Here is a 26,194-nt window from a genome sequence, read left to right on the forward strand (position 1 = left end):
TCCGCACGGCCCCTTCCGTCCGGAGCCGCTCCGGGCGGCGCCTGCGGCAGCGCGGCGGGCGGGGCGGGGCGGGGCGCGGGGCACGCCGGGAGCTGTGTGCTGTCAGGACGCGGGGCACGCTGGGAGCTGTGGTTCCCCACCCTTTGTCCACGTCGACCCTCCCGTTACGCGTTCCCTGCCGGCTCACGTGACCCGCGCGCCGCGCTCTCCCATTGGCCCGGCGGCGCGCGCTGGAGGAGGGGCGGTGCCGGAAGCGACGGCGGCGCGAGGCCGTTTCCTTGGCTACGCCCCCGCGGGCGCGCGCGGAGGGGCCGGGCCGGGCCCTTCCTGCCCCGGGAGCCGCGGGAGCGGCGATGGGCCCGCAGCGGGACTAGCGGGCACCCGGCCGGCCGCCATGGCCCTCAGCGCAGCTCCGGGCTGCCGCGCCGGGGAGCGGGGGCCCCGCTGGAGGAGGCCCTGGAAGCTCCTGGCCCTTGGCCTGCTCTCCGCCTCCTCCGTGCTGGCGGCCGCCCCGGGCGCCGGGGCCATGAGCAGGGAGGAGAAGCGCCGGCTGGGGTGAGCGCAGGGACGGACGGACGGCGGGCCGGGGCCGGGCCGGCGTGTGCGCTGCCCGCGGGGCTGGGATGGGCTGGGATCGGTGACTGCAGAGCTTCGGGACCGCGTCCCCTGTCTGTCCGTCCGTCCGTCCGCCCCCGAACGCTCCGGGGGCCGCGCGGTGCCGGTGCCGGCCGTGCTGGGGCCGCGTGTGCCGGAGCCTGGCCGTGTCCGGGCCAGCTCACCCGGCTGCGGGGCACGCCCGGCCCCGGCTCCGCTCCGGGATCGAGCCGTGCGCTCTGGGAACATGGAGCTCGCCTTGGAGCTTCGGGCAGGGCTTGCTGAAAAGGGGCTGGGGGTGAAAGTGAGCAAAGGTAAGAGCAAATCCCCGCTCGGCTGGTTTAATTGTGGCCGGGAGAGTGCGGGAGTCATAAAAAAGGTAAATGTTGACGTGTGTTCTGCCCAGTTCCTGTATGTAACCTAAACCGCTCGGTCCCCGTGCGCGTACGTGTAAGACGCTGATTTTTTATCGCAGTTTTTAGGTGAACGGTAAATATTACAACATATCTAGAAATGCATTTTCCTGCATGGAGCGGGACTTGTTAAAACAAATTTGCAATCAAGGGTATTTTGTGTTAGTGTGCTTCTGGGGGCAGTTTCATCGTCCTCTTCCCATGCGGTGGTTAGTTGTACAGAACAATAATGCAAAAAGTCTGCTGGAGAAGCAGTGTGGATACTCTCACAGTTGTTAAGGTTGGAAAAGGCCTCCAAGATCATCAAGTCCAGCTGTCATGTATAAGTTGATATTTAACTCCAGTGTTTACAGTTACTGGGATTTTCCATCATGGGTTCTCAGGATAATTTGTGCAGTCTTTTATATGTTTTCTTCACGAGGCTACACAAGGAGTTGAAATTTCATCCCCCAATTTGTTTTAAAATTTTTGCATTGCACTTAAAATATCATCTGATACCCCAGGCATGTGCAGGCCGTGTCCTGCTGTGGTTTGTGTTTGCCTGTAAATGTAAGTTTTAAGCAGTTGTCTGTGTGCTGCATCACCCAGCAGCTCTGTGTGTTTATCTGGGGTTTTTTGCCTGCTGCAACCTGAGAGGCACCTGGGAAAAGCACCATCCTCTGCTCTTTTGATGCCTTAATGCGCTAGAGTCAAAACTACTTCTTGAATTTCCAAGTCATTGAACTAAATTGGATATTTACAATATAATTGTGGTGTTCCTGGCTCCTTTATGTTCTGTCTTATCAGCAGAGATTGTGAATTATGTTGATGGTAGAAATTAGCATCCTTTTTTCCTTGCAGGGCTCCTTAGTGTAACAGTTAGGAATGATCACAAGTAGTGCTGTGTCTTAAAAAACAATGTGTTTCTTTGGGAGTTTTTATGTATGGAAGCATTTCTGTTCTTTCAGACATATGAAACAAAAGTAAGAATTTTCTTTAGTTTTTGCTTGCCAAGAGATCCCCAAATAATTTCATGTTAGGTGAAGAAGGAGTCTTTCCTTTCTGGAGTGGACAAGAGTAGCTGAATCAAGAAAAATTATTATTCTGTATTTCATTTACTTGAGTAGCGTATGTTAGTAGAGGACCTGTGCCTGACATTCAGATATTAAAGTGTGATGTAAGATGGTGTGTTAAAGGCCATTGGGAGACAGACACTAATGCTTTTCCTTTTTTTCTTTTTTAGAAATCAAGTGCTTGAAATGTTTGATCATGCATATAGCAATTATATGGTAAGTGAAATACTTGTTTGGTGTTTTTCAGAGGAGTTGTTGCTGACTTAGGGGAGAAAACAACCTACAGTACATGACATTCTATAGAAATATCTGGGAAGGAGGGGTGAAAACAGAGCTAAAATAAATAACAGCACCTGTAAAGCCTTTAAAAAGACCACAAGTGTTACTTTCAGGAGGGTTGTGAAGGCTTTTAGAGTGGTAACTAAGAATTGCTTGTGGTAACACTCCTAATCCATGCCTGACACCTTTCCCAACCAGTTCATCTCATGTCAGGCTATCAACAGTAAAGAATTTGGTTTGAAACTCCAGGAAAAGGAACTTTGGGAGAGCTGTCTGTAGCATTTGATTCTGGAGAACACAAATTGATCTTATTTATTTTGTAGGTAAAAATGACATTTAATATTTCTTCAGTGGTAAGCCATGTCAGATGCAGTTTGGGTGTTCTACAGACTGTTTGCAGAAGAGAAAGGGAATCTGGTGCCATATCCCAGGGTGTGACTGTCATATGACCATGGGCCATGCTGGCTGTGGTTTCTTTTGCTCTGACTTGGGATTCCTGTGCAGGTATCCTCCTGTTCTGGATCTCTGAGCCATCCCACACACCCTGCTCTGGCTCTGTTTACAAAAGCTTAGCAATAAATGGTTACTTGGAGTGCACTTCCTCAAGTAAAATTACTTTAAAATATTCTGTAAGTAATACACTTCTGAGGAGACAGTGTGGATTTGACTAAGATAAATATAAAAGATTAATTCTTACTGGCTTCATGTGAACATTCTTGCACATTCTTTGTGGCTGTTACAGAAACCCCTCTGAAGTTGCACCAGTTCCTGCAGCACAAACTGCTGTTTCCTTGCAGCATCTTGCCACATGTCCCAGGTTCTGTGTTATGGATTAAACTTTAATATGTAATTCATACTTAAAATCTCAGGAGTTAAAACTTCATACAGCATGGGAGAGACAGGACTGTAGAGTGGACAGAAAGCTAAGCCAAGAGGATTTTCAAAGGGGTGCAGTTTCTCCTTTTAACTTAAGCTCTGGACTTTTGAAACCTTTAGCAGTTAAACATCAAGGCTTTTTTGGTTGTAATTTTTGTAATCTGGTTCCATGAAAAACACTTGGCTTGGATTTCCTCAATGGAAAACTTATGTGTTGGGCAAAATTGGACAAAATATTACAAGGAGCTGTGCTTCTACTGTTCATTGTGTGATAAATTGGCAACTGGTGGGGGTCTTGCCACATCTGAAGCAAGAAACTTCTGTCTGAAGGAGAGAGAAAACTTCAGTTATCCTGGAGACTTTGAAGCCAAAAGGATATTTATTTGCCACGTATGCTGGAGCACTAAACAAACAGAGAAATGTGACTTGCTTGTTTAAAGCTGAAGAAAAGATTAGAGTATCAGACTTGATTCTGACAACAGGAGAATGAAGTGTTTTTGCAGGTGTTTTTGAAACAGCCAGCTGAAAAGTTTTGATTTTCTGTTTCTATTAATACATATTTTAGACATTTGTATTTAGAAGACTGAAAATTCATGTTTGATTGCAGGGGAAATTCCCTTGCCTTTTTTTGTCTTTTTAAAGTTGTTAACAGAAGCTTAGAAAAAGCTGCTGGGTTTTTTCAGTCCTTGAACTACATTTGTAATAATGGGGATATTTCTCTTCTTGGCTGTCAGAACATGTGAAAATTACATGTCAGTCACTTGAGGCCAGTGACAAGTTGGGAAATAACTCAGTGCAATAGCTGCTTATTCTCTGATGTAGGCAGAGAATAAGTGAACTTTTATTTTTCAAAATGCTTCAAGTTCTTTATTTGTAAAGCTAAAAGTTTATTTTTCCAGATTTTTTATCACTTATCCAAAATTTAAGCTGAATATCTCAGTTTTGACATTGTTTTTTGTTGTGTACTTCTTTAATCTGTTTTTCTGAATACTTTGCAGAGGTATTCAGAAACATCTAAGCTGTACTAAAATGATCTAGATTCTGCCTTTTGTAGTTAAACTTGAGGAGAACAAAGACTTGAGCAAAGACCAAAACACTCAGGAGGGTGGTATACAGGGAAACAAACCATCAGTTTCAAAAGAAGTTGCTGTAAGAGCTGTTTATTTATAGAGGAATGTTTCTTTTTTATTTTTATTTCATGCTTGAATACAGATTATTTTTGTACCATATATTTGGAAAGATTTTGCATGTGTTTACTTGCAGTTTCAGTGCAGCAGTTGAAGTTTTTTCTCCTGCCACATGTTAGTTCTCCACTAGAAGTCAAACTGGAGACCTCAGTACAGCAGCCAGTTTCCTGCTGAAATAAAGAGAAAAGCTCTGTCCCAAACCACTTGTGTTAAGCTTCTAAAGGAGGCAATTTCATGTTTATTTGAATTAGATATATTTAAGATTCATTGTCATTGATGTCAGTCTTATATTTGTAATATTTGTAAAAGGCTCAGTCTTGTTAAGTTTTGGTGGTTTTTTTTGGTGAATGTTATCTTTTATGTCTTGTGTAGTAATTTATCAATGTTTTGTTTGAACTTCTGAGTTCTCTTACCTGCCACTGATTGTCACCCTCAGCCAGGTGAGTTCATTGTGCAGAGTGCAGTGAAGGCCATCGAGGTGATGGAGAGGCTGGAGCATCTTCCCTGTAAAGAAAGGCTGAGGGAGCTGGGGCTGTTCAGCCTGGAGAAGGGAAAGCTCCAGGGAATTTAACAGGGGCAAGAGCTGGGGCTGTTCAGCCTGGAGAAGGGAAAGCTCCAGGGAGTTTAACAAGGGAGGCTGTCAAGAAGACAGAGCCAGGCTCTTGTCAGGAGTGCTGAGAGGAAATGGGCATAAACTGAACCACTGCAGGTTCCCTCTGAACAGGAGGAAACACTTTTTCTGTGTGGAGTTGAGCCGGTACTGACACAGGGTGCCCAGAGAGGCCATGGACTCCCCCTTGCAGATGCTCAGGAGTTACCTGGACATGGTACAAGGCAGCTGGGTCTGGGTGACCCTTCTTGAGCAGAGGGCTTGCAAAAGATGAACTCTGGAGGTTCCTTCCCACCTGCAGGGCTCTGTGGTGGCCGTGCAGGTTTTCTGAAGAGCAGCACGATGAGGATTCCTTTTGCAGGCTCCCAAGGGTGGCAGTGAGCACTGTAACTGATTCCCCTGTTTTGTTCCCAACAGGAGCATGCGTATCCAGCTGATGAACTCATGCCTTTAACTTGTCGTGGACGAGTGCGGGGTCAGGAGCCAAGTCGAGGGGATGTGGATGATGCCTTGGGAAAGTTAGTGTCTGAAATGGTCACTGTAAACATCTAGGAATAGAAGTACAATTGGCAGCCCATAAACCTTGTTTGTTCAGTTGATTTGGCCAGAAACTTACACTTGTAAGAAGTGTTTTTGTTGTTGTGAAGTTAACTTACACTTGTGTTTTTATTATTATAAAGTTAACTCATGTGAAATTGTACTTGAATTAGAAGAAGAGAATTGACCAGTGAATTAAATCCAAAAATAATTTTTAATGGTCCTCCCAAGTATTTTCCATAGGAAAGCCTTCCAAATGTGTGCTGACATTCATGGTATTAGTAGTACAGGTATAAGGGTTAATGTTGTGCTGAACACAACAATAAACTCTTATTCATGATGCTGGCCTAATAAGTGATATTTAAAGTGCTTTTTTAAAGTAGAAAGTTTTCTGAAAACAAGCAGTCAAATGATTATCATGTGTATGATAGCCTGAGGCCTTTGCTGAGGTATAAAACATTACTTCAGACGTATTTTCTGTTCTTTCTTTCAAGGGAGTTGATAGTACAAAATACTGATCCTTTGGCTAGCAGAATGTAAATTTAAGGACTGGTTTTTTCCATGTTAAATGGAATAATCAAAGGCAAAGTTGACCTATTCTAAATGCATTTGTAATTGATACCTTTGAATATGTGCAGTTTATAGATCAAATTCTTTAATAACAAACAGCTGATTTTTTTTTAATATCACTGTTTAATGTCTCTAAGCACAGTAATGTTAATCAAAGCTGAAATCCTTATCTTAAATAGTGCTTCTAATTGTCTGTAGGATATTGAGCATGTTATTTTGGCTATGTTTTGTTATGTACAGATGTTTTTTAGTCTAGAGATTTCCATATAATCCTGCTGCCTTGAAGGTATCCAAAGATACAGCAGATGAAAAATGTAATGAAAATGTATTTTGAATCCATTCTTTTTAATGACCTTTTTTAAAAGTAACATTCTAGCATTTGAGTAAAAATACCTTCCAGCCCATTTGAGTAGAAATACCTTCCCTCCTGCTCTCTACCCTTAGATGCATTAAATTATTGTATGTGTTTATTATTTTTCTGTATACAGGCTTTATTCTCTACCTTATAATTAGTTACAGTATTATGTAGCAGATTTCTTATCTAATTCCTGTTTCTTGCCAGCTGCCTCATCAGTTGTGTTCTCTGCCAGTCTTTGCAATCACAGAATGACAGGGTGAGGGAGCTGGAGAACTTAGGAGCCTTCCATATAGATGTGAAAGGCATAATTTCTCTCCTCTTGTACAGAAAAAGTTGTGAATTTGTTAGGCAGTTGTGCGTAGTCATTAATTAATATGTCTCCTGTAAAACAGCACTCACAGAATGCCCTTATGTCTTTACAAATTCAAGAGAATTATAATATAGGAACACTTAATTAGAATTTTGGTGTCACATGTTGCCTGCAAGGTTTCAAACACTGGGCAGTTATTGAAATCCTTGATGTGTGCTCCTCAGTAGGCAATTTTAACTGTTCCACAGTGTTCAGTTTTAACACCATCGTGTTCTGTAAATTCTATTCTGTGTTGTGGGTGTGTCTTAGCATAGGAGCAGTTGTTGGAATTAGGCATATTTAAGATACAATTATAGATATAATTCCTGGGATGGGGAAAGCTCCTTCAGCTTGGGATGCCCTGGAACAGCCCTGGAGAAAACCTCTGATTCTCATTAGGATCTTCTTGTTTCAGGCACTGTGGAGCTGACATGCTCTCTTTTCATGGAATAATCACAGAATCCCAGCCTGGTTTGGGTTGGAAGAGCCCTTAAAGCCCATCCAGTTCCATGGGCAGGGACACCTTCCACCAGCCCAGGTTGCTCCAAGCCCTGTCCAGCCTGGCCTTGGGCACTGCTAAAATAGTTCTTTATTTTAGAATAAATAAAGTAGTTCTTTATTTTAAGCCTACCACTTGCTAGTGTTGGAACAGTTTCTGGTATGAGAAATTTAGCTTGGAATGGCTTGTGATCTCAACATTTTTCCTTTTTTTTGAAAAACCAAATGAAACAGAGGCTGGAAAACCACTTAAAATTTTATGCTGGATTTCTAATAGATTTGATTGGAGACAAGAAATAAAAATTAAATTTATTTACCAGAATTTAGAAAGCATTGCAGTAAATAAATGTATCTGTAATCATAGCCTCTTTGTCAGCTCCTATTCTGGTCACTAGCAAAGGGGAGGAACTTAGAAAGAGGTTTTGATATTAAACATGTTGAGTACAGCTGATTGTTTTGCAGCTGGTGGTCTGTGAGAATTTAGTTTCCTCCCTGGTATCGGTTACTATTAAAAATCACTTAATTCCTACAGATACAGATCTGTAGTAAATATGTTTTAAATTTTCTTTCATAGGTTTTCACTGACCTTAATTGATACCTTGGACACTCTTGTGGTAAGCTTAATCTGTTGATAAGCTTTGATAAAACAGAGAGATTGTTTTCTGATGCTCAGACTTATTTTTAGATTTCTTTTTCATGACTGTTGATCTCTGGCTGTTTGAAGTGACTGTTGCTTGTGGGAACTTTGAAGTGCTGTGAGAATGGAGTTTGGAGTTGGTTGTAACAACTACAGCAGTTCCTTCACATTTCAGTGATACTTTTTTATATTGCTTTCATTTTGGCTCTAACTTAACACAAAAGAGTCATAGTCTAAAGCAAGAGGCTCAGTTGGTGGTGGGCACCTCTTAATAACTGATGTATTTCTGGTTTAAATTGTATGTTCATATTTCTTGGGTAACTTTGTGTGCACTGAAATATCCTGTATGCAAATACACTGTGACTGCATTAGCTCTACTGGAACTGAACACCTGCTCACTGTTGTATTCCAGGTGTTAAATAAAACCAAAGAGTTTGAAGAGGCTGTAAAAAAAGTAATAAAGGATGTTAATTTAGATAATGACATAGTTGTGTCTGTCTTTGAAACCAACATAAGAGTCCTTGGGTGAGTAACTTTTGTTTTCAAAACTCCTAAAAATGTGGATTTTAGGCAGTGTCTTTAAGACACTGTTCTGTGCTATTCCACCTGTTTGAAATAGTTGTGCCTTAGTCAGAGAGTGGTTTTAAAATGCAAGGCAGGACTTGCTGCAGTGGTACTGGATCAAGCTGCCCCATCTCACTGCTGCAGGCACAGCTTTGCTGATTAAGAACACCATGAGCATGCTGAGGGAGCAGGGGGGTTGCTTTGGAAAAACAGGTTTGCAAATGTCTCTGTTCAATACTTGATTTACCACATTTTGATACCTGGGGTCATAGATTATTTCAGCTTGGAAGGGACCTCTGGGGCTCAATGCTGGATCAGAGCATGTAATTTTAAGTTATTATATGACATTTTGGAGGTCTTGGTTGCTATTCCTGTCTTATATTGATGAATCTATGAATCCAATGATAAACAAGAAGAATTGCTTCCAAAATCCTGATAGCAAACCTTGATTATAATGGGAATCAAATCAGCAGTTTAAAAACTAGGGTCACAGTTATGTACATGTCATCTAATTGTAGAGAGCTGTCCTTACTGTTCAGATGAACATACCTTTTGAGATGTGGATCATTTCTCTTGTGTTTAGAGGTCTCCTAGGTGGGCACTCAGTGGCAATTATGCTGAAGGAAAAAGGTGAATATATGCAGTGGTACAATGGTGAACTCCTGCACATGGCCAAGGAACTGGGCTACAAGCTTTTACCTGCTTTTAACACCACTAGTGGTCTCCCTTATCCAAGAGTAAGTTCTGTTTCTGTAATGCAGGATTATACTGTAATCATGACTTCTGCTGTTTTGATTTTATATCTGTTTCCAAAATAATTTCTGTATTTATTAAGCAGCAAGAAAATTGAAAACTGATAAATTGCAGGTACTCTGAGAGCCAGGAGTAGTGAGGTATTTACAAAACTACATTTCCAGGAGTTCTTGTGATGGTTTGAGTTCCTGATTTGTTGCTAAAAAATTGCTCAGATTAGATTTTTAATCTCTTGTTGTATTCTCTTATTCAAATGCCTAGTGAACCAGGCAACAGGATCATGTTTGGGAGGCTTGAGATTTTGAGTATTTGTGGATAGTTCTCTTTGTCTAAAACAAAGAGCAAAACCAGAGAGATCTGTTTTTTCTTGTCTTTAGAAAGAGCATAGATTATATACGTGTTATACAGGGAATGTAAACTCTTTCAGCTAGGAAAAATAAATATTATAATGTCTGTTTTTCTCTAGGTGAACTTAAAATTTGGTGTAAGACATCCAGAAGCACGAACAGGAACAGAAACTGATACCTGTACAGCTTGTGCTGGTACCTTGATCCTTGAGTTTGCAGCTTTAAGCAGATTCACAGGAACGTCTATATTTGAGGTTTGCTTTCCACGATGTCTTATTTTTTGCCTTAGTGTAGTGTTTACAGTTTGTAATTTTGGCAAAAGAATTCTGAGTTCACTAAATGCATGTCTTAGCTGTGCTGCACAAAAAGTTTTGTATATGTTGAGATTTGTAGTGTTTGTGGGTTTTCTTCCAAGGTTTGATTTTTTTCAATAATTTTTTAAATCACAGGAAATAATTTTCGTTGAAAGTAGTTACAGTAATATAGAAGTAAACAAAATAAATATTCTGAAGATCAGAAGGAGTTCTGAAATAGTTAGACGTGAAACATCCTATTCCTTTCCTGGCATCTTAATTGAAATAGCCAGAAGAATCAGAGAGTTGAGTGTCTATGTTTCCCAATTCCCTGTTGCTGTTGTTGTTGCAGGAATATGCCCGGAAGGCGCTGGATTTTATCTGGGAGAAGAGGCAGCGCAGCAGCAACTTAGTGGGGGTCACCATCAACATCCACACTGGGGACTGGGTCCGCAAAGGTGGGGCCAGGGGGGGTCTCACCCACCCCCAGCTTATCTGGGGGGGCTGCTGAAAGTTGTTAATGGGATGGGCAGTGGAGGAACATGCTGCCCCAAAGCCTGGCTCTGGTAGAGAAAGTGGTTTTATTCATGGCAAAGTGTTCCCTGATCCTCTTTAATACCAAGAGGGAAGTGCCTTGGGATGAATTTTCAGAGACTGCTATAAATACATGGGAAAAATATAAATAGGATGGGAGAAGTGATGTCCTGTGAAATAAGTGTCTTTTAATGCATGTGTGTCCATATTATTATGTGCACTGGTAGTGCAAAGCCTTTGGCATACACACACAGTATTGTGTCTCTGCTTCCATCTGTGCCTTAATTCCAGTGAAAGGAGGCTTTTCCTTTCACTGGAAGAGCCTTTAAATTTAAAGTGGGAAAATGTGGAAAATACCCATATTGCTACATAAAGTAAACCCACCTTTTTATTTTCACCTGTTCCTAGACAGTGGAGTTGGAGCAGGAATAGATTCATACTATGAATATTTATTAAAAGCCTATGTCTTGCTGGGAGATGACAGTTTCCTGGAAAGATTTAACACGGTAAGTTAACACCTTGCTCAGGTTTGTGCCTTCTGCAATACAAATTTCAGAGTAATTGTGTTGTCAGCTGTTAGCCTGGGAAGGGATCTTTAGTAGAATTTCTGTGACTTCTGCTGTGTTCAGTGCCAGCTCTTTTTACTGAGGGTTTTTGCTAATCTTGGGTGATTAGCTGTCACATGAGCAGTTATTTTAACCCTGTCCAGTAAAACTCAGAACCTTGTAGGCCTTTATCCATGGTCCTAGTATGGGAGAAGCTGTATTTCCAGACCAATACTGCAAATGTTTCTGTAAAAGAATGTAAGGACCTCTTCTTCCAAACCATTGTACAATTTCATTCTGTCCTGGAACAACAAAAAAAATCAAAGTGTGAATCTTGCTTTGCACTGCAGATCTTCAGGCCCAGGATGCATTTAAGTATACAAGCTGAAAACCATACTCAGTTTTTTTTAATTCATAAATTACTGAGCAGCTTTGGTCAGCATCATAATTCTTTCATAAAAGCATTATTTATTTTGAAAATAGCAATATCCATTAAAAACATCTTAAATCATAAAATTATTTTGCATCATATAGCATGATTTTTTTATTAGAATATAATAATTCCATCGTTAAAGTTGTAATACTTTAGGTCTAATGATGATTTCATGGTCCTAAGTGTTACATTTTCCTTGAGCTACATCTGTTAAGTGTTTCCTGTCAGTTTGGCTGATGTGCTCATGATTGCACCTTCTGAAAACAAAGTTTAGGATTGGAAGTCAGCAACGTGGCAAGTGACCTAGTGGGTTTAGAAGTTCTTCTGAGCCACCCAGTCTAACTGCTTTGTGTGGGTTTTTTAACCTCCTTTTCCTCCTGAGATCCATATGCTTTGGAATTCTGTTGTTCAGAAAAAGCAATTTCAGCTTTCTTTAGAGTGTGCTTTAAAATTCATCCAAAACAAATGTGCCTTAACTGTGATATTCCTAGTTTATCACATGGCTGCTGGATGTACTTTTGTGTATGTGTATTCCTTGGAAATGTGGTAAGCTTTGCAAGTGTAGTAATGTGGAGCTTTTCAGTATTTACTACACTTGGTTTTAGTTTGCAAAACTAGAGATGAGGGGCACTGCCAAATGTAATAATGATTGGAGATGTAGTACTGGCTTTTCCATTCAAATGCAATGCCAGTCTGGTGATCTGTCTCTTTTTTGGGGAATGAATTGATACAAACTCTGCTTTTCCTGATGTTTGGCAGCACTATGATGCCATAATGAGATACATCAGCCAGCCACCTCTTCTCCTTGATGTTCACATTCACAAACCAATGCTAAATGCTCGGACCTGGATGGATTCTCTGCTTGCTTTCTTCCCTGGATTGCAGGTAAGGTGTAAAACCCATGTACAAATGGTTTTAATAACAAAGAAATTATTAACTGGGTTGGATGTATGATTTTCAAGCCAAGTGTAGTAATTTGATTTTCAGAAATACTGAGGGAACATCCCTGGCAGTGTCCAAGGCCAGGCTGGACAGGGCTTGGGGCAGCCTGGGCTAGAGGAAGGTGGCAGGGGGTGGCACTGGATGGGCTGTAAGGTCCTTTCTAACCCAAACCATTCTGATTCCATGATTTCTGTACTTAGTCTTCTGTACAGTCACTTCAATGCCATGATGCAAGTTAATGTGCTTTGCTGGCTTTGTTGAGTATCAGGACAAGTGTGTTCCTGTAATTTGCTTCCTTCACTCCTAGTCATGAAAATACTCCAATTAAGCTGCCTTTGTACTAGTAACTGGTTTTCTACTTTGTGTGCCATTGACATCTTTAAGATAACCTAAATGACATTTTCAAGTTCTCTGTAAATGTCAGAAGTCCTTGTTCTACATGGGCAATAATTTTAATGAGTTCAGTGATTTTGCTTAAAAAGCTCTTAAGGAGTAGCTGTGACTTACACTGATAGGGATTAATAATTACAATATGTAGTGACTGCTCTGTGGCTTTACATGAACACACCATGAGTGTTTTTAACCTTGAGTATTAGCCCTATGCTTGGTGAATTAATGATGCTTTTATTATGTAATTTTAGGTGTTGAAGGGTGATATTAGACCTGCTATTGAAACACATGAGATGCTGTATCAGGTTATAAAAAAGCATAACTTCCTTCCAGAGGTAAGGTAGTAGTTTTTTGATTTTGTAGATCAAAAATTTGTAATTTTGATTGTGTAAACGGATTCTTACAATTCTTACATCAATTTGAGCAGTTGCAGATGCCCATTTTAAAAACCAGCAGGTATATATGTTATTAAAATCAGAGCTTCATTTCCACAGCATTCTTATGTGATTTGCAGTTCTGCAGGTCTGACAGCTGAGAGGATGTTCTGAAATTTTGTATAATGACTTTGAAAGTCAGCACACAAACACTGCAGATGTTGCAAGTCTTTAAGCAAGTCCATTGTGCACAGAAAAGCTTGTTTACCTGCTGAAGTGTGTGTCTTTAATCTGTGATGACTCAGATTATATTTGAAATGTTCTGACTCTGGGTTTAATTCTGACTTTCCTCTAGTGTAAGCTTATTTCTGTTAAAGAACATTTTAATTAACATCACATTCACCTAGTGTGGTTATTGAGAGCAAAGATTGCTAAGCCCTGGAATGACTTTTTTTTTTGAGGTCTTTTAAAATGGTATAATTTGACTCTTCATGGGTTTTTGGTTGGTTTTTTTGTGTTTTGTACTTAAGAAGCAAACTGTAAAATGTCAGGTAGTTATATTTAAGCCAACAGACCATCCCCTAAGCAAAGACTTGGTTTAAATCTTAGTGTGAAATAGTAGTGAATATATGACAGAAGTGGCTTTTCCCAGTGCTCATTAAGAGTGAATAGGTAGACTAGGAAATTTTTAGATATCTGACATCTAGCCTGTGGTATTAATTTAGAAACAGCTGCTTAACCATCTGTCAGTGTGCAGTGACACTTGACTGCACTGGAGGTGTCAGGTGGTAGGTATGTTTGCAAAAATGGTGTTTATCAAAGCTAGGCTGTTCAAGTAAACCTGTGTTTGGTTTGCATTCCTGCGTTTATTTTATTTTTGTCCGTTCTTTTTCATCCTCAGGCATTCACAACAGACTTCAGAGTTCACTGGGCTCAGCATCCTCTGAGGCCTGAATTTGCTGAAAGCACCTACTTCTTGTATAAGGTACAGTCACATCCACTCCTCTGACCTATGAGCACTTTTTCTTGCACCTGGAGTTTTGTTGCTGTTTTATTTCAATACAGAACTGAGTGGCATATCTCCATCTTAACTTATCCACTGGAGCCAGTTTAGGATATAAACAAGATGTAATGGTTATAAATTTTTTTTGTTTTATTTCATAGGCTACAGGAGACCCTTACTACCTAGAAGTAGGAAAAACCCTCATTGAAAACTTGAACAAGTATGCCAGAGTTCCCTGTGGGTTTGCTGCAATGAAGGATGTTCGTACAGGAAGTCATGAAGACAGGTAGAGTTTGTACAATTATATTTTAAAGTACAAAAACACAGAAAAAAAAATCAGATTTCCCTGTGTAATTGAATTAAGATTTGAGGAGCTGTCTGTCTTCACTCTGATAACCAAGCCTTAAATTACCTGTTTGTAATTGCATTGAACTGTAAATGCATTGAAACAAGCTGTGCACTGTTTCAGTAGGGTTAGAGGCTGCTCTAGAAGAATATTTTCAGTTTAATAACTTTTCATTTGTCTGAGAGCAATAGATTAATTACTTTCAAGCTAAATATACTTCAAATCTGTAAGTTTGTCAGGAGGTTTATTTGTTTTTTTCTGTAATGCTCTTTTGTACTGAATGTGCTGAATCATTTCCCTCCAAACACAGCTTCTTCCAAGCAGAGGGAATGCTAATGGAATTATGTCCAGCAGTGATAGTCATGAAGTCTTCAGAGATGGAGAACTAGGAATATTTATTCTACTGATGTTCTAGAAATGAGCTCTCCCTAAAGGATATCCCCTTTTTCTCCACAGGATGGACTCATTCTTCCTGGCTGAGATGTTTAAATATCTGTACCTGCTGTTTGCTGATAAGGAGGACATGATTTTTGACATTGAAGATTATATCTTCACCACAGAAGCTCATCTGTTGCCACTCTGGCTCTCCACAACAAATCAAACCATCTCTAAAAAAAATACAGTATGTAACAGCTCCAGTCTAAATCAGTTTCTGTGGTACACTTCCTTTTTTTGAGGAGAAATGGAAATAAAATCAGGAAAGATCATAGTTTGAGGAAGTGCACCAGTTTGAACACATTGTTTAATAGGCACTGTTTCATCATATTAACAGTCACAAGAGTAGGAATAATGACTGGATTCTGCACTGCTGAACCTTTAGATACAAGATAGGAATTATTAGCAAGATTTTAAAAGAAAATCATTCCCCACTTCTGTATAAATTGGAAGATAATACAGTAGGGTAATTTGTCCCCATCTTTATTTTTTTTATTATTTCTTCTAAAACCTAAGGTTTTCTTGTTTGTTCTTGTGAACAAATTTTGAAAGGTTTTTGAGACAGCTGTGGAATTAATTTGACAAGATACAGAGCTACAGACAGATTAGGGATGTTTAATCACTTTAGTCCATGCAGTAGGCACCTATTGCATAAATATGAGAACAGTTGTGGGTTTATAAATCATTTAACCTTCCAAAATAACCTGGAGTGATACAACTGTGCCATGAAACACAATAAATCTTCACCGTTTTTTGATTTTTGTGGTCAACAAGGTGACATAATTTGTCTGTAAGGCAATAAGAAAAAGGAAGAAGAGAAAGAGAAAATGATGTCTGAGACATTGAGGATACAAATTCCCTTATTTGTGCTTCTATTTTTAGCATTTTCTAAGAGTTTTAGAATAATGCCTGGATCAGAGGAAAGGGCTTATATTGTGTGTCAAGCCATATATCCTGGAAAAATCACTGTTTGATGGACTTTAGCATTAAGCAGTGACAAATTTTCAGTTATTTCATCTTAATGTCAAACACTGGTTATGTTTTAATGGATCATGGATTTGGTGTTAAATGTTCCTTCAGGGTGGAAATCCTACATCCTCTCTGAAATGTTCCTTCCCTGTGATTTATCTTTCCTCCTTGAGTTTTGGAAACAGGCTGGTTTTTGCACTAAGCAAGAAGTTTTCTGAAGGGTCTGAAGGAGCATTTTATGTAACTTTTGTTCCCAATATAAAAATTTAATACCTTTGAGACAGGCAGAGTTCCCACAGCTGGTGCTGTTCTCAGTGCTGGCCTAACTTAGTTTGTTCTATTGAGAACTGCAAATGTTAATGAAAAGCCAGTAGAGAGGATAGAATAAATTACTCAAATGCACTTTTTTAAGCTCTTTGAGTCAAAGCTGCAAATGGGCATAATCCAAGTAAGCAAAACCCATTGAAAATGGTGTCAGGTGGCTGAAAGGCTGTGACGTTGGGTGTTCCTCTTTTATGGAATTTTATCTGAACAGATGGAATGTGTAAATGATTTTTAACATAAATACAGTGCTATTAAAACAAACTGTGAGAGAGATACTTGGTGCTATCAACCCAACATCCTGTTTGTATTTGCTCTCATAAACAAGAAAGGTCATGTTTTAGTAACAGCCCTTTAGGTCTTGGGTTTTAGGGAGCCTTGAAATCCTTGATTTTTCATTGGGCCAGTATGTTGCAAACAGGAGGGGTGAGTCTTTTTAGGTAGATGAATACTGCATAAATTTTTATGGGTTGTGAAATGAGCTTGCCAGTTATCTATAGCCAGTTATTTGCTAAGCTAAGGACATGCTAAATGTGGCTCCAAACCACCAGACATGTTCCACATGGCTTCACATGTTACAAACCAGCAATTTGTGCAGATGTTCACTCTGCCATCCTTCCTGAAAATAGAAATTGTTTGAATTATATAGAGATTCATGCTTGCTCATCCAGACTTGCAAGTCTGTGTGGTTCCTGAGGAGGAGAATCTTTTGTTCACAAGAAAAGATGTGACATTTTGAGTAAGAATGACCTAAAGCCTGCAGCTGGTTACTCACTGTAAAGGCGGTATCAGGTGAAACCAGAACTACTGCCTTTGCTTGTCCAGCACATAAAATACAGGGCACTGGCTTTGTCATGAGCAGGCTTGACAAGGACTGTCTACTAGCAGAGGATTAGCTGTTTCTGAAAAAAAAAATCTAGAAACTATATAAATTTAGTAAATTAAAAATTAGAATGAGTGTTGTATTCATCTGTCCAAGGGGCTGCAGTGCACTGGCTCCCCCCTGTTGCTGCCAGATGTCCCCAGAACACAGATAACTTAAGTTATTGATGTTCTTTATGTAAAAACATAACCTGCATTTTGTTTACTCTGTATCTTTGATTTTAGAGCACAGAGTACACAGAGCTGGATGACAGCAACTTTGACTGGACCTGTCCAAACACCCAGATCCTCTTCCCAAATGACCCCATGTTTGCCCAGAGCATCCGCGAGCCTCTGAAGAACGTGGTGGATAAGAGCTGTCCCCGGGGCATTTCCAGAGCGTAAGATGGATGTTTCCTCTCTTTGCTAGCTCAGGACTGATTGGAACAGGCCCTGCTCTGCAGGGAAGGAGAGCCATGAGGTGTGCTGGAGCTGGCAGTCCTTTTGGAATGGGCCAAAGGGATGATTCCTGGTCACAGGAAAAAATCACTTTGGATTTCTCTCAGCAAAACATAGTTTGTTTCCAGGTGGAATTAGCAAGTCTTTCAAAGCAAAAGGAGCTGAATGAGCTGCATACCTTGGCTACAGCTGCCTCTTGGAGTATTGCAGAAAGTGTGTCTCTATTTGTGAAATACTTTCTGCAGTCTCCTGAACAATTCTGAAAGTCCTCTTTGTAGTAAAGAAATGATGCTGCCACACATAACGGCACCCGTTTTGAGGAATTTAGGGCAGAGTTAAGGCTGAGGAAGTTTATCTTCCTGACCACCTCTTCTATATTTGTATTTCATGAATAAAACTGAGTTGGAACTTTATGGGGCAAGCTGGGTTTGGTCAGTGTTGCAATAATGCAGACTATTTACAAATGAGAGAGTATATGGCAGTTTTGTTATCAATACTTGGGAAGGAGGTTTTGCACTATAAAATTATTGCTTATATAAAGACAACTTCATAAAAAAGATAACTTGATTGAGAAGTTGCATTTCACTGAAGCTTGCACTCAGTGTACCAAGAATTCCAATCTTGTGATGGCAGAGAACTCTAGAACACTAGAGTTCTGTTTCAAAGATAATTTGATTTTTAAAGCTTTGATCTCTGATGTCTTTTGGCAGAGAGGAGAGTTTGGGAAGTGGACCAAAACCACCACTGAGAGCCAGAGACTTCATGGCCAGTAATCCTGAGCACCTGGAGATCCTGAAGAAGATGGGAGTCAGTTTGATCCACCTGAAAGATGGACGAGTACAGCTAGTGCAGCATGCAGTGCAAGTAAGATGACCTGGCGGGGTTTTACTTTTTAGAGCTCTCAGCAAAGTCCTCCCAGCAATGATACTTGACACCTGGAGCTTCAGGAGGGGCAGCCACCCTGTGGAAGGAGGCACATGAGCTGCATATTGTAGCTATATTTAGCAGGCTGATGCTTGTTAATATTTTTCTCAACAACACTTTTAACTAATCTTCCACTAAATTAGGTAGAGGCTGCTCAGGTTGAAGTGATGTGGCCAACAGCATCTTGGCTGAAAACACTGCTTTCAGTGTGAGATACTTCCATCTCTTTATGAGGTCTATATATTTGTATATTTTCAGTTTCCTGGCTGCTGCAGGTGCTAAACCTTGTGTGAAATGATGCTTGAGTGGAAGTGAGCATTCACCCTGTGTGTACAAGTCTTTGTAGCAGTGGTCCAAGCAAACACAGCTTCAGCTTCTTTTCCCCGAAATTCCTCAAACATTTAAGATAAAATTGTTTATTGATTCCTTTCTGTGCAGGCAGCAAGTTCCCTGGATGCTGAGGATGGCTTACGGTTCATGCAGGAAATGATTGAGCTCTCCAGCCAGCAGCAGAAGGAGCAGCAGCTCCCTCCTCGAGCTGTCCAGATTGTTTCCCATCCCTTCTTTGGCAGGGTAGTCTTGACTGCTGGGCCAGCACAGTTTGGGATGGACTTGTCCAAGCACAAAGCAGGGGTATGTGAGATGTGGGTGTGTCTGTTCCTTTCTCTGTTGCACAGGCCTCAGCTCTACAGTACTGCTGTTGTTTGAGGGCTCCAGCTGATCCTCCAGGTGATCAGTTAATTACAGGGTTAAAATGACAGGCCCAGTGGTGACAATGACAGGGGTTACAGTAGTGGGGTGAGTGGCTTATCTGTCTGTGCTCTGCTCCTGAGTCAGCAGCCATGCTTTAGGATTTAAAACACATGCACAGCATGAGTTGCAAAGCAAGCTCATCCAGTCTGCAGTGCACAGCTAAGGAGATGGTGATTTAGGAGAAGTTTCCCTCTCGTGTCAGCCAGGAGCTGGCAGAAGCTTTTTAGAGTTAGAGCAAGTTGTTCTAAGGAAAGCTTTTCTAGAAGGCTCTGTGTAGATGGAAGAGGGCAATCCACAGAGGCAGGGGTCCCTGTGGGAAGCAGTAGGAAAACTCATGTTGCAGCCCCAAAGAAGAGTTCCAGACTTTTGCAGTTCATAGGAGAAAAAATTTCCAGAGACAACACTTCCCAGGTGTAGGCAAACCACACTGATTATGAGAATTAGGTTTTCATTCAGTCATTCTTTGCTTCTAGAGCTCCACTTTCAAGGCACAGATTGTCTGCACTGACACAAGACAACACTAAATGCAGTAGAATGACTGAAGGAACAAAAATACATGGGAATCTTTCACAAGCATGACCATAGTGCTCTAATTCTCTATTTTTGTTTTTTCCAAACAGACAAGAGGATTTGTTGCAACCATTAAGCCATATAATGGATGCTCAGAGATCACTAATCCTGAGGCAGTGAAAGAGAAAATTGCTTTGATGCAGAGAGGCCAGTGCATGTTTGCTGAAAAGGCACGAAACATTCAGAAAGCTGGAGCAATAGGAGGCATTGTCATTGGTAAATACAATTCCAAGTTCTTAATTTGTGTAAATGTAACCTAATTTTACAGATTTGAAGATACAGGAAAGCTGACAAGCTTTAAGCTGAGAAGCACAGCAGTTGTGCTTTCAGAAGATGAAGAGGTGTTTGTCAGGTTCTGTGCAGACACAAACTGGGATGAGGGGTTGTCAATGTTTTTGCAGACTAAAAGTTGTTACTTTAAGGATTGCAGGGTGCTGTCAGTACGAACTCCTGAGGAATAATTGGGATAGAAATGAAAAGTGGAGGAAAACACAGGGGAGGCTGTTCCAAGTTCAGGTGATCTAACAGGAAGTTTGCCCTTTCCCTGGTACTCTCTGCCTAGATGACAACGAGGGCAGCAGCAGTGACACAGCCCCTCTCTTCCAAATGGCTGGGGATGGCAAGAACACAGATGACATCACCATTCCCATGCTCTTCCTCTTCAACAAGGAAGGGAACATCATCCTGGATGCCATCCGGGAGTATGAGGCTGTGGAGGTGCTCCTTTCTGATAAAGCAAAAGACAGAGGTAAGGTTTGAGGTGATTTATGTAAATCTAGCTCCCCTCTGTGCTGTGGCACAGTGGAAAATGGACAGGAATAATTTGCACTGCAGCCCAGAGGTGCTGTGGTTTTCTGTTTGACACTGAAATTAGATTTTTATTAATTTTTTTTTTTCTGAGAGATATCATTGATATCCACTCCCCCACAAGGTAACATCCAGAAATGCTGTTCCTAAATGTCACTTTGGCTTAGGAGAAAATCCAGCCTTTTGGATTCCTCTTGAACCCTTTTTGTCATCAGCTGCTTTGAAGCAGCATCAGGAACAGAATGTTTCCAGTGCCCTACATTGTGAGCAAGATCCCTTAGCAAGATCCCCAGTGACATTCCTGGGTCCCAAAAGGAGAGAGACAAGTGCTGGAACCATTTTGCCTATCTAAGGAGAAGTGGTAAACATGAGAAATAAGGCTGCTGACCTCAGATGTTTCGTGGGTGTTCTTGTATAATGCAAGAAAATTGCAAGCTAATACATTCCCAGTTGAAATGTTTGAATGCAGCAGAAAAATCCAGATTTTCCTCTTGTAAGCTTTCCTTGTAGCACTGCTGTGTCCAAGCAGAGTAGGTAAGAGCAAGTATCCAGAAAATCAGCCTGTTTGCAAAGGGGATATGCCAATATGCCAAAATCTTGTCTTGTTTTTTACAAATCCCTCCTGTTTATAACTGTGCTAAGTGCTCTGACAAAATGCTGAATAGAGGATAGCTCTGCCTTTGAGAGTTTGTAATCCATGTCTGCTTCTTCCCCCTCCTCGTGCTTCCGTTTGGAATCCCAGCAACAATCTTTAAAGGTAAAATGATTCCAAACTACATTATTGATAGCAGTAAGTATCCCATGTCAGCAGTGGCATGTGCAGTTAAATTCCCAAAAATCCTGAAATATCAGTGTCCTTCTTATAGCCATAAGCATCAAACCCAGGGAAATGTGCATGACTAAATTGGGCAGTTGTTGGGAGCTGAGCTGGGACGTGGGAGACGTGAGTTACTTGCTTGGAGTGGGGAGGCTCTGGCTTTGGCTCTCTCAAATGCACAGTTCAGCAAACCTAGGAAACTCTGTCCAGCTCCCAAGTGCTCAGATGTGGGATCCTGGTGGATCTGGGAGCGCTTTAAAATCCAGCATTAAAGTTCAGTGCACGCAGTGGATGTTTGCTTAAAGCTGATGGAGGGTAACTGGCACTGACCCACAAGTCACTCCTGAAGTTTGAGGAACCAAACTGAACCTCAATGTACTGTTTGCCCTCCTTTAAAATGTTTTTACAAGGCTTCCCTCCTATCCCTCTGTAAAATACATTCTTCAGTACCATTAAATTTTCATATCACTGGAAAGTTTGCTCTTCCTTGAAGAAATAAGGCTAAGGGAAGTGACCTTGATTTTCAAATACATAATAAAATGTTGCATTCCTATGGTTGTTTTAACTTTTTTTTTCTTTTTTCCTTCCCTTTCAAAGACTTGGAAATGGAGAGTATGGACCAGAAATCATCAGAAAGTGATGCACACAAACCAAATTCTGAGGAAGCTCCTTCAGACTCTCAGGATGCTGGAGCAGTCGGTGAGGAGCCCGAAGGAGGAGGAGAGAGCTCTGCAGTTGGTGACCCTGATCCTTTGTCTGCTGCCAGCACAGCCAGTGCCAGTGTTTCCATGGCACAGGAGGATCCCCACACCTCTGGATCTGCAGAGGCCAGTGCTCCAGAGCCAGCATGCACACCAGGGGACAGCCAGCCTCAGGAACAAAACACCCAGACAGAGGCCACTTCCAAAGCTCACTGGGATAGCAAAGTCCAGCCTATGGAATCCATATTAGCAGACTGGAATGAAGATATAGAAGCATTTGAAATGATGGAAAAGGATGAGCTATGACTTGTAATAATAACTTATTTGTTAATAAACAAATGGAGACCTCTTTGGGTAGAAGTGAGGCTCTGATATCCAAGAAAACATATTCAGTATTGGGATGAGCAACCAGGTGTCACCTGGAAGACAACACAGAATTCCAGCACAGGCTCTTTGTATGTTTTAATTTTTCCTGTTTAAAAATGGGAACGTGCAATCAAAGCATTTGGGTGGCCCCGTGGCTGGTGCTGTGCCCCAGGTGGGGACGAGCCTGACTCCTGCCTTCCAGGCTCTGAGGGGACTCTGGGGCTCTGGGAAGCAGCTGAGCAGGGTGGGGTGACACACCATGGAATGGTTCTTGATGGGGCACCCACCATCCCCAGCTGAAATCCTTCCTTACAGCAGCAGGGGAATTGTTTCCAGGTGTTTGCACAGCTGGAAGCAGTCTGCTTTTGTCTGACATATCACAGTGCTGCTCTTCACTCCCTGCACCCCTTGCCACGAGGAACCACAAGGGGACCTGGGAGTTCCCCTCCTGCCCTGCTTGCAGCTGCAGGAATGTCCAAACCAAAGGCAGAGTGTGAGCAGGTCCTGTCAGGGAGGCTGGGCCAGCCATGGGGCCACTGGGGAAAGCTGTGGGAAGGTCCTGCTGGAGGCTGAGGGAAGCACACAAGGCAGGTGTTGAGTCCCAGGTGTTTCCCTTGGCCTCCCAGGTGGAAAAACTCCAGCCTGCCCCAAAATCTGGAACAGTCTCTGAAAGGACACAGCTCCATCAGCTGTAGCAAAACCTTTTTCTACAAGTTTGACTTCCAACAGCTTGACTCCATGTTCTTTTTATATCCAACTTGTGTGTGTGGTGTTTCAGGCAGGGAGGCCAGGGCCAGTGAGGAAGAGCAACAATTCTGGCTGTTGGCTGGATAGTTCAGAGTCCAGGGGTGTTATCCCAGGCTCTGGAGTTTGTTACAGGTAAGTGGGAGTCCAAATTTGTTATCCACATTATATTGAAGTAAAAATGGAGAAGTTTAAACAACATAGAGGCATTTTGACTGTGTCCAAAGAAACTGCCAAAAACTAATTAACTTGATTTATATAAACTGCTTTTAGTGACTTGTGGTTCAAAAAATGGTTTTATATTAAAGACAGAATGAACACTGCCTATATGCTGCACCAGGCTAAAAAATGCAGGTTTATGTTCATCTTTGCAATGGAGTAAATAAAGAGGAAGCCCCAGTCTGGACTGCACCTTTGATTTAGCTGGTGAAATGACACGTGCTGAATATGCAACTGTTAATTAGCACAGCCATACTCCGTATTTATACTCTGTACAGTGAGCAGGGCAATCCCAGGCATGTTGGATCCATGTACTCAGCCACACTTGCTTTCAAAAGCTTCAGAATGCACAGGCACCTTTTGAGAGCATGGCAGTCCATCTAAATATCATCCAGAACTTTAAATTACCAGGGTAGGAGGGAATTTGAGGAGAAATAGCGAATAAGTGCCCTTTGAAAGAAATTAGCTCTTAAATGGAGTTGTCATTCCTTTGCACAAGTAACTGTCTGGAGGCTTGGACTTGAAGCAGCTGGGGGTTTTCAGTTGGGAATGTTTTTATTTATGGGTTTTGTTACATGAGTTCACAGAAGGCATTTGACCATGGGAGCCTTGTAAGTGTCCTTGGTTCCTGGGAGCCCTGGGAGTGCCAGGACACAGCCAAGTGCAGGATCAAACCATGAGGTGCAGATCAAACGTTTTCACTCAGAGAATTCCATTGATCTGTCAGTGCTCAGTGCCACAAAAGGAGCATCTTTGTTCCCATGCTTTCTGACATGGACATCATCTTCCTTTCTTGATAGCTCTTTTGGTAGAAGTACTTATTTTTATATCCTAGAGGCCTCTGGTCATTACTGTCTCAAAATAGCAGCTAAAGGTTTTCTTTTTTTTTTACTTGCAGATTTAGGTGTAGATGTCAAATGTTATTAAAAGGTTAACTTTCCTTGCCATCACCAGCTCATTTTTAGTAACTGCTTTCTCCACCTGTTATTAGAGCAGCAGGCATTACCTTTCAGGGATCCCAGAACTCCATGTGGATTTAGGGGGCAGCATTTTGGTGGTGGCCTACCTCAGATTACTGTTGCCTCCTTCCTTTTGAAGTGGTTTTTGTTTCATTTAGTTCTGCTTCACCTTTGAAACCATCACAAGAGCCATAGCTTTGTTTACAGACCTGAATCAGGCAAGGTTGACCTTTGGGAAAGAGGAATTAAATTGGGGGGACAGTTTTATTCAGGTTATTTTCACTTTGTATCTCCTTATGAGGACATAGGCTTTGGTTTAACCTGTTCATATCATTCTGGAAAGAATTCAGTTTTCTGTTACTATCATCTTAAAAAGCAACAAGAATGTATTTGTCAAAAAGAAAAACCCTTTTGGAAAGGGGAGAGAGTGTTTTTCCCAAATGTTTGGAAGTCTGCTCCCTGCATATGGAATATTGCTCATCATTAATCAGGAATCACCCTTAGTGTATAGCATTGTACGTTTCTTTGGTATTGAAAACTGAAGAATTCAGGAATCACAGCTGCAACTAGCACTTATTCCATGCCATGTAATTCAGATCAGCCAATTAATTTCTCATTTGATCTTAGAGGAATCTTCTTAATTGTTTACATTTATTGTTTCTTAATGAAGTTTGAGAATGAGCCCAGCTCTGGTTCTCCTCCTCCTGCCAGTGTCCCTGAGTAGGCACCAATGAGTGTGTGTTGAGAGGTGAAAAACAGGACATCTTATGCAACAGGCATCAGTCAGAACATAGAAAACAAACCATTCTGTGAATGAAAATTGTATGTTCAGATTTTATAAGATTTTTGGTTTGTTTGTTTTTTTTTTTTAGCCAGACCAATTTACAGCCGTATATTTTCTTATGGAAGATGTCTAATAACAGGTGCTGTAACACTATTGTTGGGTTTTACTCTCTGGTGATAAATGTACCCAATATTTCTAAGGGCAACTATGTACTGTGATGTAAAAGTCTGGGCTAAAATGTACATAATCCGTGTACATAATTGTGTACTTGATTATAACTGCTGATTGTAAAGATTTAATAAAATGTAAATATTCTGGTCAAGCTGTGCTGAACTGATGCTCATTTCTGCATTGCTGTTGGCTGTCACTTTGAGCAGGGCAGTCACACCAGTCCTTCACTGGCACCCTCAGTGCTGGAAAAGCCTGGAATTTTTGCCTGGGAAGTTGGCTGAACCCAGAGGTATTGTAACAACCAAAACGACACTTCTGAAAGTCTAGACCTGAAACTGGACAGGCTCTCAGCAACCAGATCTAATGGGACTGTTTCAACCTCTTTTCTTTATGACTTGGGCATTATTGTTTTATGTTTAAGATCCAGAATCCAGACCCTCAAAAGTTCATTTTGACTGCTGCATCTGTTACATTTAGAATGAAAAAACCAGGTTTCACTTGGGCCTGACAAGGTGAGTCTTTGAGGGGTGTATCCCTCATCCTTCCTCTGTTATGAGCTCACCTCCACCACCTCTATTCCTGTAAATTTTTGCTCTCTGGAAGTTAGGATTAAGAAAATTAAGATGCAGGAGTCCTAAATTCAAGTCTTTATTCAAGTGCTGAGCAGTGTTTATGATAGGAAGTAGAAACCATTGCCAGCCTTGCCAGGAAAGTGTTAAATTCCTTCAGCCTACTGTTTCCCATTTTCTGGGAACATCAGGGTTTAGGGACTGGAGTGTTTTGGAGCACAGACCTTTTCTTCCCCCTTCAGGAAACAAGGGACACCAGGTCCTCACTCCTCTTATTAAAA

General features: G+C 41.4%; 1 protein-coding gene across 2 annotated transcripts; it reads left to right on the forward strand.

Moving 5' to 3' along the window:
* Positions 1-376: 376 nt before the first annotated feature.
* EDEM3 (ER degradation enhancing alpha-mannosidase like protein 3) lies at positions 377-25,495 on the forward strand. Of its 2 annotated transcripts, XM_063165457.1 has the most exons (21): positions 377-555; positions 2,230-2,275; positions 5,429-5,529; positions 7,898-7,937; positions 8,373-8,485; positions 9,108-9,261; positions 9,744-9,878; positions 10,270-10,375; positions 10,860-10,957; positions 12,189-12,314; positions 13,013-13,096; positions 14,037-14,120; positions 14,300-14,424; positions 14,941-15,106; positions 17,317-17,471; positions 18,240-18,393; positions 18,892-19,086; positions 19,827-19,992; positions 20,339-20,524; positions 21,326-21,373; positions 21,998-25,495. In XM_063165457.1, exons 1-21 carry the CDS (start codon positions 395-397, stop codon positions 22,405-22,407), a joined length of 2,853 nt encoding a protein of 950 aa, XP_063021527.1. In that variant the 5' UTR covers positions 377-394; the 3' UTR covers positions 22,408-25,495. The 2 variants fall into 2 exon arrangements, with proteins under 2 accessions (XP_063021527.1, XP_063021529.1); XM_063165459.1 differs by lacking the exon at positions 21,326-21,373.
* Positions 25,496-26,194: the final 699 nt, after the last annotated feature.

This window comes from Melospiza melodia, chromosome 11, assembly GCF_035770615.1.
Source record: "Melospiza melodia melodia isolate bMelMel2 chromosome 11, bMelMel2.pri, whole genome shotgun sequence".
NCBI lineage: Eukaryota > Metazoa > Chordata > Aves > Passeriformes > Passerellidae > Melospiza > Melospiza melodia.